The sequence below is a fragment of the Mastigoproctus giganteus genome, chromosome 1 (assembly GCF_048544385.1).
Source record: "Mastigoproctus giganteus isolate SK-2022 chromosome 1, ASM4854438v1, whole genome shotgun sequence".
Classification (NCBI taxonomy): domain Eukaryota; kingdom Metazoa; phylum Arthropoda; class Arachnida; order Uropygi; family Thelyphonidae; genus Mastigoproctus; species Mastigoproctus giganteus.
Genome location: NC_143575.1, coordinates 46461416 through 46474900, shown reverse-complemented (window position 1 = coordinate 46474900; position 13485 = coordinate 46461416). Strand labels below are relative to the sequence as shown.

Sequence of the window (13485 nt, the reverse complement as noted above, 5' to 3'; positions counted from 1 at the left end):
AAATCATAAAATAAGCATGTCTTCTCTTAAGGTTCAAAAAAGCAAGATGATCTTAATAAAATGTGAAGATCATGCTTATTGTATTTTTTAATTCACAGGGTATTGTTCATTATGAATTTTTACCAAATAGTAAAACAGTAAATCTGGAATCCTGCAAGACAATTCTATGGTAATTGCAGAGAAAACAACCAGAAAAACGGGCTTCACAATTAGTGCTTGTATCATGACAACACCCCTGTACTAATTTTCTATTCAAGAATTTCTTGCAAAGCACTCCATTACTGTGCCCCCGGAATCCATTGAGTATTTGCCATACTCAATGGATTTCATACCCTGTGATTTCTCTCTTTTTTCCCCTCCACAAATCACAGATTTGCAGCGACTGAGCAAATTATTCAGAACGTGACAGAGGTACTATTAGCAGTTCCAAAAGAACCCATCCAGGAATGCTTCTAGAAGTTACAGAAGTATTAGAATCAGTGTATACAGTGTCAAGGAGACTACTTCAAAAGAGATTCATTTGAATGGCCAGTAAGCTTTACCCTTTCCCAAATTACTTCAGTCACCAAACTTTTTTTGATCACACATGTGAATTCTTAATCACACTAGGGGTTTAACCAGTTGTGAGGATGAGCTAGAAAACTTTTACTTCTGCAAATTGTTTCATTCTATTTAAATTATATAGTAATAACTATTCTTTATATACAACTTCAAATCCATTGCGCTTTAATGATTTCTTTCTAAGCAAAAGTATTCTTGTGTATTTGTATACATCTTTAACTCTTTTGTATACATCTTTAAGTATGGTTCCACAGATGCAATTTATCTTTAATATTATATTGCAGTAAAGATATTATTATTTTAAAAATCATATTTAAAAAAAAAGTTAAGTTTTGTTCCTACATATTTTACATAAATCTTATGGTTATCTTGGTTGTTATGTATTTTTGACAGGTGAACATTTTATTTTTTGGAACTCTTCCTTTTGTTATGCCATTATATTATATGGAGAATTGCTCCCAATTTACAAACTACTTTTCAGGAATGTATGTACACTTTAAATACCAACCTGTCTACATGCTAGTTCATAAGATATGCTTCATTTCCTTGTTGTTTGTTACGGTTGTTTGTAAAATTTTTCATATAGCGCTTCAAATGACAGTGCAGCTGAAGTGGACCATCTCTGGTAATTCAGTTTTTGACTGCTGAAGGACATTACCTATAACAAATTCATATGTTATGACAGAATAGGAAGGGAGGAGGTGTTATGCTGTTAATAAAGAAAAACATAAAATCAAAAGAAGTGCATCCAGTTGATATAGATGAACAGTGCACTGTTGAGTCAGTTTGGTGTGACATAAGCACTGCGAAAGCAAAAATAAGAGTAGGAGTGTGTTATAGGCCTAATGACTTGAATGAGTACAATGAACAATTGTACAGAGAAATAGAGTGGGCTAGTAAATCGGAATGTCTTATAATGGGGGATTTTAACTTCCCAGATATTGACTGGAACTTGTGGGTTGGGCACTCACACACTAGTCAGACTTTGTGGATTTATTGGATGATTGTTTTCTGCAGCAGCATGTTCGAGAGGCAACCAGAGAAAGTAATACTCTTGATCTGGTTATCAGCAGTGATCATTCATGTATTAGGAATTTGCAGATAAAAGAACCACTAGGAGGCAGTGATCACAGTGTACTGACGTGGGATTTACTTAAAGATTTAATTACCATCAGGGGTAAAGGAAAGGGTTTTTGCTTCCAGGCGAGTACAGTGGTCTCCGACAGTTTTTAAATTCTGTACAGTGGGATCAACTGATGATGTTACCAACAGTAAATTCTAAGTGGGAAGCATTCAAGGAATTAATCGTGGAAGCTACTAAAAGTTTCATACCTATTAAGAAATATTGTTCAAGGTTTAGGCCTAAATGGTTGTCAAATGAACTAATGAGACTCGTAACAGAGAAGAAAAATGCATGGGATGCATATAAATTATCAAGCGACTCAGAAGCCTATGGCAGATATAAGCTAATCTGTAATCAGGTGACAAAGGAGGTTCGGCAGGTGAAGGCAGATTACGAGAAATCCTTGGCAAAAGATGCTAAGAAAAACAGCAAGGATTTCTTTACTTATATAAACTCTAAAAGGAAGGGGATGAATCTGATTGGTCCACTTGACATCGATGGTTCGACTGTTGATGATCATGCTCAGATAGCAAACAAACTGAATGAGCATTTTGCATCTACATTCACACGTGAGGAATTATTAAGGTTTGAAAATGGCAGAAGGTTATCAAATTGTAGCAAGATACTTAATGATTTTGTAATAACTGAGAGCAAAGTGGAAGAGAAATTGAAGTTAAACGTAAGAAAAGCACCTGGGGTGGATGGGATCTATCCAGTTATATTAAAGGAGGTGGCAAAGCAACTAAGCAAACCCTTAGCCATAATTATGAGAGCATCCTTGGACTCAGGGGAGGTTCCCACGGACTGGAGATGTTCAAATGTATCCCCAATTCACAAAGGGGGATCGAAGGGTGACACGAGTAATTACAGACCAGTTAGTTTAACTTTTGTTCCAGGTAAAATAATGGAGTCGCTGGTTAAAGATGCATTGCAGGATCATCTAGACAAGACTGCAGCAATAATTCAGACACAGCATGGGTTTGTTAAGGGAAAGTCTTGTCTGACAAATTTGATAGGATATTATGATGTGGTTACAAAGGAACTGGATGCAAAAAATAATTTTGATATCATATATTTGGATTTCAGGAAAGCTTTTGAGACTGTTGCGCATGGAAGACTATTGTACAAATTGGAGCAGAATGCTATTAAGGGTAAGTTGCTACAATGGATAAAAGGATGGTTAAGTGGGAGAAGACAGAAGGTGGTAATCAATGGGTGCTGCTCTTCTTGGACTAATGTTATTAGTGGTGTCCCACAGGGTTCGGTGTTAGGTCCACTGTTGTTTTGTATATTTATCAATGATATTTGATGAAGGTATATCAGGCTTAATGTTTGCAGATGATACAAAGGTTGGCAGGGTTGTTAATGACAGTAATGGCAGTGTGCTACTGCAACAGGATCTAGATAATTTGGGCAGATGGGCTAAGAAGTGGCAACTGAAGTTTAACCTTGACAAATGCAAAGTACTGCATATGGGTAGAAGTAACCCCAGAGAAACGTACCAACTGTGTGGTACTACACTTAAGGTGGTAGAAAATGAAAAAGACCTGGGAGTAATTGTGCAGGCAGATATGAAGTTTTCTGAGCAATGTAGACAGGCTGCCAGGGCAGGTCATGGGGTTTTGTCAATGATATATAGGAATTTTGCTAGCAGGGAAAAGGAGGTGATTATCCCTCTGTATAAGGCAATGGTCAGGCCACGCCTTGAGTACTGCGTACAGGTCTGGAGCACATTTTAAGAAGGATGTAGATTTACTTGAGCGTGTACAGAGAAGGGCAACAAGATTGGTGAGGGGAATGAAGGGATCCTCTTACCAAGAGAGGCTTAAGTTCAGCAATTTGCACTGGCTGGAGACTAGGCACCTGCGCGGTGATCTGATTGAGGTGTATAAGGCCTTGAATGGGTTGAGCACGCTGAATTCTGATGGGATCCTTCCACTTGTTCAGATTACGAACCTAAGGGGGCATAAATTCAAATTAAGAAAAGACAGATGTAGAATAGATGTGCGGAAATTTGCCTTTAGCCAGCGGGTGGTTAATTGCTGGAACAAACTTCCATCTGTCGTTGTGGAAGTTGATAGGTTGAATAAATTTAAGGAGGAACTGGACAGGCATTTGGAGGGAATGGTGTGATATTTTTTTTTTTTTTTTTTTGTTGGCTGATGCTGCATAAGCTCATACATTTGCTTTCTTGCATCACATGCCACTACTACTACTACTACTATAACAGAATGTTCTGTTTAAATAATGGTTGATAGCTAAAAATTGCTGTCTGAGAGCAGTTAAGGAAGTTTTGAGAAGGAAATGTATGCAGTAGAACCATTGCTATTCTCCAAGAGGGAAAAAAAATTTGTATTTCAAATTTTCTTACAGCATTATCTCTGATGGACATGAATGCAACCACAAACCAACAAAAAACAACATACATTGTTATATTTTTCTTTATTGTCATGCCATTTGTTTTCCTTTTGCGAAAAATAGTTCTTATTTGAGGTCCATTGAAAGATATTGGTTGGGGGAGGATACAGCCCCAGACCCTAGTCAGTAGGGAGCTCCAGAATTTATATGTATACAATTCTAATAGTATATTAGAATTGTATTATATATTTGAGCAAAAATTATTTTTTTACAAAAAATAACTAAATGGAAAATCTAAAAACAAAAAGAAAATAGTTAAGTAAAAACTAAAACAATATACAGTAAAACCTGCTTGCATATATTAATTCCATATTACATTTACCAGATGCATGATAAATCCCAAAATTGAGATAATTCCAAGTAATCTGGGATTGCATAATTGTGCTCAGCCCCGAGCCCCAATAGGGCTTAAATGGGTCTTGATAAATATTTTAGGTTGTGAAATTACTGTACTGTACCAAAATTATTTCTTGCATCCAGTTCTTTTGGTTATAACCTTATTATCAGAGCTGAATTGACTCTTAGGCAAATAAGAGCTGAATTTACTCATATGCAAATAAGATGGTTATTAGAACTTATAATTTGGCCAACTACTACAACTCCAAGCTTGCATTCCAATTGCATTAATTAGATTCTTCTGTAATTAGATTTGCAAAATTGGTAACTTTAGATCAGTATATTAGCATGTAGAATCGTCATAATTCTCTTTTTTAGCATTAGCAGTGGCAAATGATACAAGAAAGCAGTACACTTCCACAGCATCAGCCAAAAAAAGAAAAAAACCACAATACTTCCTATTTTACTTCTACTGTTTCTAGTACTATTCCCTCTACTGTCTAGTTCTTCCATGAATTTATTTAAGCTATCAACTTCCACAACAGGTGGAAGTTTGTTCCAGTAATCAACCACATGCTGGCTAAAGGCAAACTTCTGTATGTCTATTCTGCAACTGTCCTTCCTCAGTTTGAATTTGTGCCCCCTTCATGTACATAGTCTGAGCAAGAGGAAGAATCCCATTAGCATTGAGCTTGCTCAATCCATTCAAAGCCTTAAATACCCCAATCAGATCACCTTGCAGGTGCCTAGTCTCCTGACGCTACAATTTGCAGACCTGAAGGCTTTCTTGGTAAGAGCCCCCCTTTGTTCCCTTCACCAATCATGTTTCTCTTCTCTGCACTCATTCCAGCAGCTCTACATCTTTCCTAAAATGAGGCATCCAGACCTGTAAGCAGTACTCAAGATGTGGTCTGACCATTGCCTTATACAATGAGATAATTGCCTCCTTATCTCTGCTAGTAAAATTCCTGTATATCATTGACATATAGTCATTTTAAATTTCCAAATGAACCCCAAAGAAGTTTAAAGTTTATGTATTGCAAAGAGATGCCCTTAAATTCAGCTTCTTCTTTTTACCAGCAGGTTACAGAACTTTATAATTCAGTATTTTCATATGAATCTGAAGTGAACATTTAAATAATATAAAATTTCACTTAAATAATATTTGAATTTCATCTTTTATAAATGATTTTTAGGCAAGAAAATAATTGTTGAACAAAAGGAAAATGCCTTACTAAAGGAGTACAGAGAACAACAAAATAGTAAGTATTTATAAGAAAGAACACGTTTGTATGATATTTTATTTTTTTTTTGTGGGAAGATTTCTTATCAGGAAAGATTACAAATCGTGACACCTGATATACCTTTTAACAGCAACTTATTCAGTTCAGTTAGAGAATGGTTGCCATACAATTAGGGGTGTCCATTTTGAACAATTTGATTTGCTTAAGCAAATAATCTTCAATTGGAGAGTGATGATATCACTAATGAGAATAGCAGATATCGATTCTTCAGTATTTCCTTTAAACATTTCTCTCAACTTGTTAGCATGTGATAGAGAGACCAGTAACAATTGTGAAATATTATTACTAATAGTTTTGTGAGTTTCAGATATTAAAATTTTGTTAAAAAGTGTACCATGGTGTCACAGTTCCTGTTATTTCTAGATGAATGACTGTTCATGCTATCTGTATTGTTAAGAAAAGTGCAAAGGTTTGAAAAATGCCATAGACATCACTGAAAGTTGGCATGTGGGCAGTTAAGTTATGATGCAACAGTAATGCATATGAATCTAGGAGGAAAAGCATGTAATTTCTGAAATATGTAAATTAGCTCAAGAATTTCATTACTATGAGTATATGTTTCCAAAAGGCAACATTTGTCTCCCCAAAGAATCCCATACTTTATCAATGTGTTCATATCTGGTGATTGTGGCTGTGGGACCACTCCATTCTAGAATTATCCTCATTCTGAAGGATATTGTTGATTATTGTGTTCCTTGGGAGAGAGAGCATTATCAGATATTAGAAGGAACTGAGGATTCACTGTACAGTCGGTCCTCGTATAACACGTGTTTACATTACACGAATTCGATACAAGATTTATAAATAGGGGAACGTTATCTTATATAACACGAACCGAATTCGCTTATGCACGATTCGCCTTTGTGTTTACAAGAAATGGCAGTCGAACGCGGAATAACTCCAACCGAACGCAACACGATAGGAATGAAGAAGATTCTGAAAATGTATTTATATGTTTTATATCAGTGAAGGGGAAACACATTTCACCATAAAAACGTAAAAACTAACACAATTCCAGCTATCGATATAATCGCAAATGCAATTAGATGGAGTTTACTACCAGTTTACAACAGATTCCACTAGCAGAAACGAAACTGGAAATTGTTTTATGGTAGTAATCCCTAGAAATGTGCTTTAGTAAAATGTGAGGTGTTAATAGTGTATCTCGGCTTTACAGTGTTGTTTATTCAGTTGCTATACGCGCAGCTTTGTTTATGTGTATTAAGTGCACCTCCTCGTTTTGTAATTGCGCTTTATTCCCTGAAAATTAGTGAAATACTGTACTTAAAAGGTGTGAAAAGGAAGCGTCCTGGCGAAGACACTGCAGATTCAGAGAGAGAGAGGGAAAAAAAAGCAATATCGATAAACAGAGGCGGACTGGACCAAAAATTCTTACCCGGGAAAATTTATGGTGGCCAAAATCACTCCGGCCTCCGGCCCACCGGGATTTCCCGGGTAGGTCTTATGGCCAGTCCGTCTCTGTCGATAGAGAAAAAAATATGAAATTGTGAAACGCTTTGAGCGAAATGAAAGACCATGTGATATTGCCCGTGCTACACACCTAAATGAGGCAACGCCGAGAATTACAAAGAATGCGGAGAAAATAAAAACAACTTTCATAGCGGGAACAACTCAAAGTGTAATTAAAATCCATTAGATTAAGACACAAAGAATTGGAAGAGATGGAACGGCTGTCATCTGTTTGGATAGAAAATCAAACAAAAAACAAGTTTGCTTACGATAGAAGCAAATGCATTAGCAATATTTTATTACATAATAGTAGTAATAAAATACTTACGTATTTTATTACGACTATTTTATTTAATATAATAAATTTTTTACGAATAAAATACGTGTTTTATTCGTAAAAAATACTTTTTAGTATTAAAAATTACTAAAAATACTTTATTATAATATAATATTATAATATAATAAATATTTATTTTTTATTATTTATTATATTATAATAAAAATATTATATTTTTATTAAGTATTTTAATCGTTATAAAATACGTAAATATTTTATAACGATTAAAATTACCGATTATTTACTGTGTTTGGAAATGTTTTGGTTCCAAATGTGTGTTCAATCTTGGGTGGTCGGTACCTAACCCCACTTTTTCCATAGGGCCTGTTGTTTTATATTGCACGATTTTGCATTGCACGAGGGTTTCTAGGAACACAACTATCGTGCTATACAAGGACAGACTGTACTCCTAAAAAGTAATCAAATATTGGTTAAAAATCAACCAGGGATTTTAGCACCCTATCAGGATGAAGACATATCTGGAGAGAGAAAGGGACACAGAGCCAAACACTAGAAAAAATGGGCTTCTGCATAGGAAGTGGTTTGATAATCTGGGAGGAAATGTTATCCAACTGATAACTTACTGAACTTCATATCTTCAAGAGAGGAATTTTGACTGCTGTGAGGCCAAGGGATGAAATTGTTGAATGAAATGTCAGGCCGCTTTTTTAGAGACACAATGTATCTTCACTTTATTCTACTGATTAATAATTTTCTCTCTCTCTCTCCTCCCCATCTCCCCCTATACTGGACAATGTTGGAGAATATGCTTAAGAAGGAGATTTCCAGAATAGTGTGCCCCAGGGTTTCTATCTCACTAAGCAATATTGTGATGTTTAAGAAAGATGAAATTAGCTTCTCACTGTTGGCCTTTTCTCTCAGTACTCTTGTATACGTAGAAACCACCTGCTTGAATTTATTCTGTGTATTTAATGTATTAATTTTAATGTTTTTCAGTTATGGGTGATAGAAGATGAGCCCCTTTAGTTTACTTGTCACTTTAATAAAACACATTTTAATATGACACACTTTAATAAAACAGATTTAATATGACATACTTTAATAAAACACATTTTAATATGACACAATAAAATCACAATAACAATATGATTACATACTCTAAAGAATTGTATGCATACAGTCCCTCAATATTTGACCACCTGCTTTGTATAGCCCTATATGAAACATTGTTTCTGATAGCATGGTTGATTATTTTTAGATGATGGGATCGTGTATACCTAAAAATCTGGCCATTCAATGGTAACTCTTCTGTTCAACTTATTGTACTGTGATGAGCATATATTATAGGAGTATTAACCTGTCAGCAGGTGCATAAAAGATTGTTTTTCTTTTAGTTGCTTAGGGTCATTTTAGACCAGACAAATCTACATTTGAAAAATCAGCAAAAAATAATTCAAAATTGTTTACTTTTTTTATGATACTTATATTTTCAATCTTGAAAATCAATTTTCAGTCATGTGAAAAATCTATTTTTTATTAAAAACATGTTTTTTAAAAAATTAAAACTCCCTTTAGGTGTGTCAGTGAACAAAGTGCAAATTTAAAAACTGTGTGCTTCAACCAATGTCTGCAATTGGATGTCAGCCTCTCAATAACGGGAGCATCTTCTGCATGAAACGTGAAGCATGTAAAGCCAGCTTGGTATCAATAACTTTGTGAAAAATGCCAATCAACACATGCATATTATGTTTAATTTAATTCATGAATTTTTCCTAATTGTGTATTGTGTGATAATTAACATATATCTGGAATTTTCTATGGAGGAATCAAAGAAAACATTTTCAAAAACAGCTATTAAGAGTTTCAGCTGTGTGGAAGGAGACAATGAAGAAAATGAATTGCTGAAATATTATCTGGGGTTCAATGGACCATGCACTGCTAACTCAGGAGTGAGCTGTGTGTAGCTCACTGCCGATGCATTCACTACGTAGCTGTAGCAATATTTGTAGCATGCTGCAGTGGCTACATGGTGAATGCATTGGCAGTGAACTACAGACAGCTACGGTGAGTTACATATATTTATCTGACTTTGGTTTATTTTTGTTTCATACTTTAGCGAATTTCCATAACCTAACTGTACACAACAGTGTTATTATATTAAGGTTAGGTTACTGAAATTTGCATAAGACGTTCGCAGTGCAGAAATTCACTGTGTAGCCACTGCATGTGTTACAGACATTGTGCCGTTTTTTTTTTCTTCTTTTTAGCGCTTCATTTTATATTTCATATCAGAGTGTAAAAAGAAACATATGTTACATTTTACCGAATGTGACATTTATAAGGAACAGGAGATGATCTAGCCAAGGAGAATGGCGTTGTATGTGCTAGGTGCAGAGAGTGTTCTGTTGGGTGCTTATGAGAGTTTGAAGAGTTGGGTAGATGCCCTTGAAGGTATTAAAATGGGGGACCATCAAGCTCTCAGCTGCCCAACTCAACACCAGAGCTCACTCTTGTGTCCAAGGCAGAATGCGCTGGCCCCACAGGAGTAAGTTATTGTCAGTGACTCTATTGTCAGGGAGACAGGTAATATATTGTGTAAAAAGGATAGGTGGAATAGGACCAGGGTATGTCTGCCAGGAGCAAAAGTTGATGATGTTGTAGAACAGATATCTTCTTTTAAGGACACAAAAGGTGATATTGTTGTACACGCATTGGCGCTAAAGACATTAAGAGTAGGAGATCTGCAGATTTACTTAACAAGTCTAGGTCAATGCTGAAAAAAAGTCGAGTTAGGGTTAAATTTGAAAGTTCTGCAATTCTTCCCAGACACAATAGGAGGGAGTATATGATGAGAGTCTTGTCAATCAATTCTGCCCTGGAGAGATTGTGCAAGGTTCATGGGGTAGAATTTTTCTCAGTGTGGTCTGTGCTTGTTAACAGGAGAGACTGCTTCTACAGGGATGGGATACACTTAAATAGAAGGGGGTGCAGGAGTGTTTGCTGATGCTATCGAGGCAGCATTAGGTGGGTCGGAAAACTGCTAGCTTGGGGGGGGGATTCACAGACTAAAAGGTAGCCTCAGGCAGAGGTGAAATTTATTCTTGCACTGCTTCTATTAGAATGAGCAGTGGCCTGGAGGGTGGGGTACTGTGGGGTTTAGGGACTGGAGAGAGTCATCATGAAACAAAAAAATACATGGGCTGTTAGTGTAACTAAGGATAGGTGCATGTATACTTGCATGTACATCAATGTTAGGGCCCTGGGTGCCAAGCGTTCCATGACGAAGCGATTTCTGTACGTTCCAAAAAGCGTTATATCCAAAGAGCCTTTGAATAGATTATATTTTGTTCCAACTACTGTTTTCTTTATTTATAAATTACTGTAGCACTTTTGCACTACAAGAAATAGGCAAAGGCCCAGAAAAGAAGGCCACCTTTCTGTTTCTATTTCTAACAGTAACCAAATAACTCAGCCGCTTGGTTACCTAGTGGCACTGCTCCTACCTCCCCGTGGCAGGGCTGGAAACCTGGGCGGTAAAGCAAACCCCCAAGGCCAAAAGGAGTAAAACATGGAATGTGACAATTTTCCCCCAATTAAGACTGCAAATCCGAATCATATTTCATCAACCTGATACTGACTCCTCCAATCCAAAGAGACTGAGGACGGATGTTCCTTGAATTGAACACCCAAGTTTTCTGATTCTGCATTCACTAAGAAACCAGCCCTTAGGTAATCTATCGCTATTCCTCATTCAAAAATGTCTTGAGAACTTAGCTGGTTCCCCGAAAATGGTGAGACGACTAAAATCTGGTGACCTGCTTGTAGATACTACCAGCTCTAAACACTCTGAGCTCTACTCGGACTCAACTCATTTGGTGGAGTTCTAGTCAAGGTGTCCCCACATACCTCACTTAATACATCCAAAGGTGTAATTTCAGAATGGAACCTAATGAATGTCTCAGAGGAAGAAATTGTTCAGGAACTGCAGGATCAGAAAGTTGCACAGGCCAAATGAATTACGATGATAAAAGATGACAAGCTAATTCCGACTTGGATCATCATTCAACATTCAGCTCACCCAACCTACTTTCATCAGTGAAAGAAGCATATTTGCATTGTCGCATTCACCCATATATTCCGAACCCAATAAGATGTTATAAGTGTCAGAAATTTGGACACTCACAAACAGTCTGTCGAGGTGACTCAGTATGTCCAAACTGTTGATCGAAAGAGCATACCCAAGCTGACTGTAATGCCCAGTCTTTGCTTTGTCCCAGTTGTAAAGGCAACCACCCAGCCTTCTCTAAAAATTGTGAACAGTAGAAATACGAGAAAAAAATCCAGAAATACAAAATAGAAAAGAAAGTCTCATTCCCAGAAGCACGAAAGCAATTACAACTATAGATGCCTAGACGTACATATGCCGAAGCCTCTAAAAAATTTCATTCAGTATCAGTCCAAACTGATACATCAATTCCATCTAACATCTCCATTTCTGAATGGGCTCGATCCTTGCTTTCTTCTGTATCATAATCATCAGAGCAACATATTTCAAGCAGGGCTAACAACACACCAGTCACCATACCACCTGCTGCCCATGCAGCTCGTGTAAGTCCCGTTCAATCAGAGAAGCCAGATTCCATTAGCAAACAGCCAATTGATTCCATCCTTATGGATACCTATGAAATTACCAGTCAAGATGAAACAGAAGTCATTCTGGAGATCCATCCAGAGGATGAAATAGACACGAGGCCAATTTTCCCAAAAAGAGATAAAATTAAAAGTGACCACTTCAAACAGAAGGGGAAATAAATTGAGATAGAGAATGTTGCAGAAGGAATGAACTCCTAAAATAATTTAAAAAGAATACCAATTAATAAAAATACCAAATGATATAAATTTACAAAAATGTCAATTAATTCAAATTTAGCGGCACCAGATCCAATTTGCATGAAATATCACTCAAAATGGAAATGAAAGCCAACCACAACAATGTACCAAGGAGAAACAAAAATAAAACAGATTGACCATTGTGCCTCATCTCATCAGAAGGCCACAAAAGACCAACAATAGCCAGGGATTTTACTGCATTTTAAACATTAAACAAATCAATAGCACAAACCCAACAGATACACTAATCAACCTGCCAATGCAATAGATTTGAATAATAGTGGCCCTTATGCAGTGAAAAATTATAGAACAGATCACAGAATTCACTAGGGAACAAACCACTGACAGAATAACAGTTAAATAAGAATACATTCAAAAGAAATTGAACTATAGATGGCAGTATGAGCAGTGCATGAGCATCTCAAATCACTACTAACCATGTAACATCAAGTACCATACTGCTGATTGAGAACAGAACTGATATTATAAGCGATACCAATGATATAAAGGTGTTAAGAAGGTTCAATCAAAGCAGCAAGGTGAAAAAAACATCAACAAACAAAAGAAGACAAATCTCAGCGACCTCAAAGGCCATCTAAAATTCTTCAGGCTTGACCATAACCAAAGTCTGCTCAACTCAAGCCTAATATGCCTTTATCAATATCATTATTAAATACAGAAAACAACAATGGGCCCAACACGAACCTGTGTTGTTGTTTGTTTGTTATTTGGTTTTTAGGAGCATTAGCAACTAAGGCCATTTGCTCTGGGGATATGCGGTGGTCATTCCCTGACCTTTCCGCATCCTCTATAGTTGGTAGTAATGAGCTCGAACCCCGGTCTAATTAAGAAGTGTGTGCTATGCACTGCTGCTCCTGCCCACCCGGCTATGGAGGCACCTACGAACCTGTGGGGGACTATACTAATAACATTAGTCCATGAAGAGCAGTGTCCACTGATTACCACTCTCTGCCTTATCCCACTCAACCATGCCTTTGTCCTTACCAGCAACTTGTCCTTAATGCCACACTGCTCCAATTTACATAGTAGTCTTTCATGTGCAACAGTATCAGGAGCTTTCCTGA

The 13485-nt window shown here is 36.7% G+C and overlaps 1 protein-coding gene across 2 annotated transcripts in view; it reads left to right on the top strand.

The window, feature by feature from the left end:
• Positions 1-13485, top strand: part of LOC150090760 (glucosidase 2 subunit beta-like) — a 213876-nt gene that overhangs the window by 41741 nt on the left and 158650 nt on the right. For both annotated transcript variants that reach the window (XM_090372539.1, XM_090372533.1), the window contains exon 7: positions 5635-5700. In XM_090372539.1, the coding sequence (XP_090228665.1) occupies positions 5635-5700 (66 nt within the window). The remainder of the gene's footprint in view (positions 1-5634; positions 5701-13485) is intronic.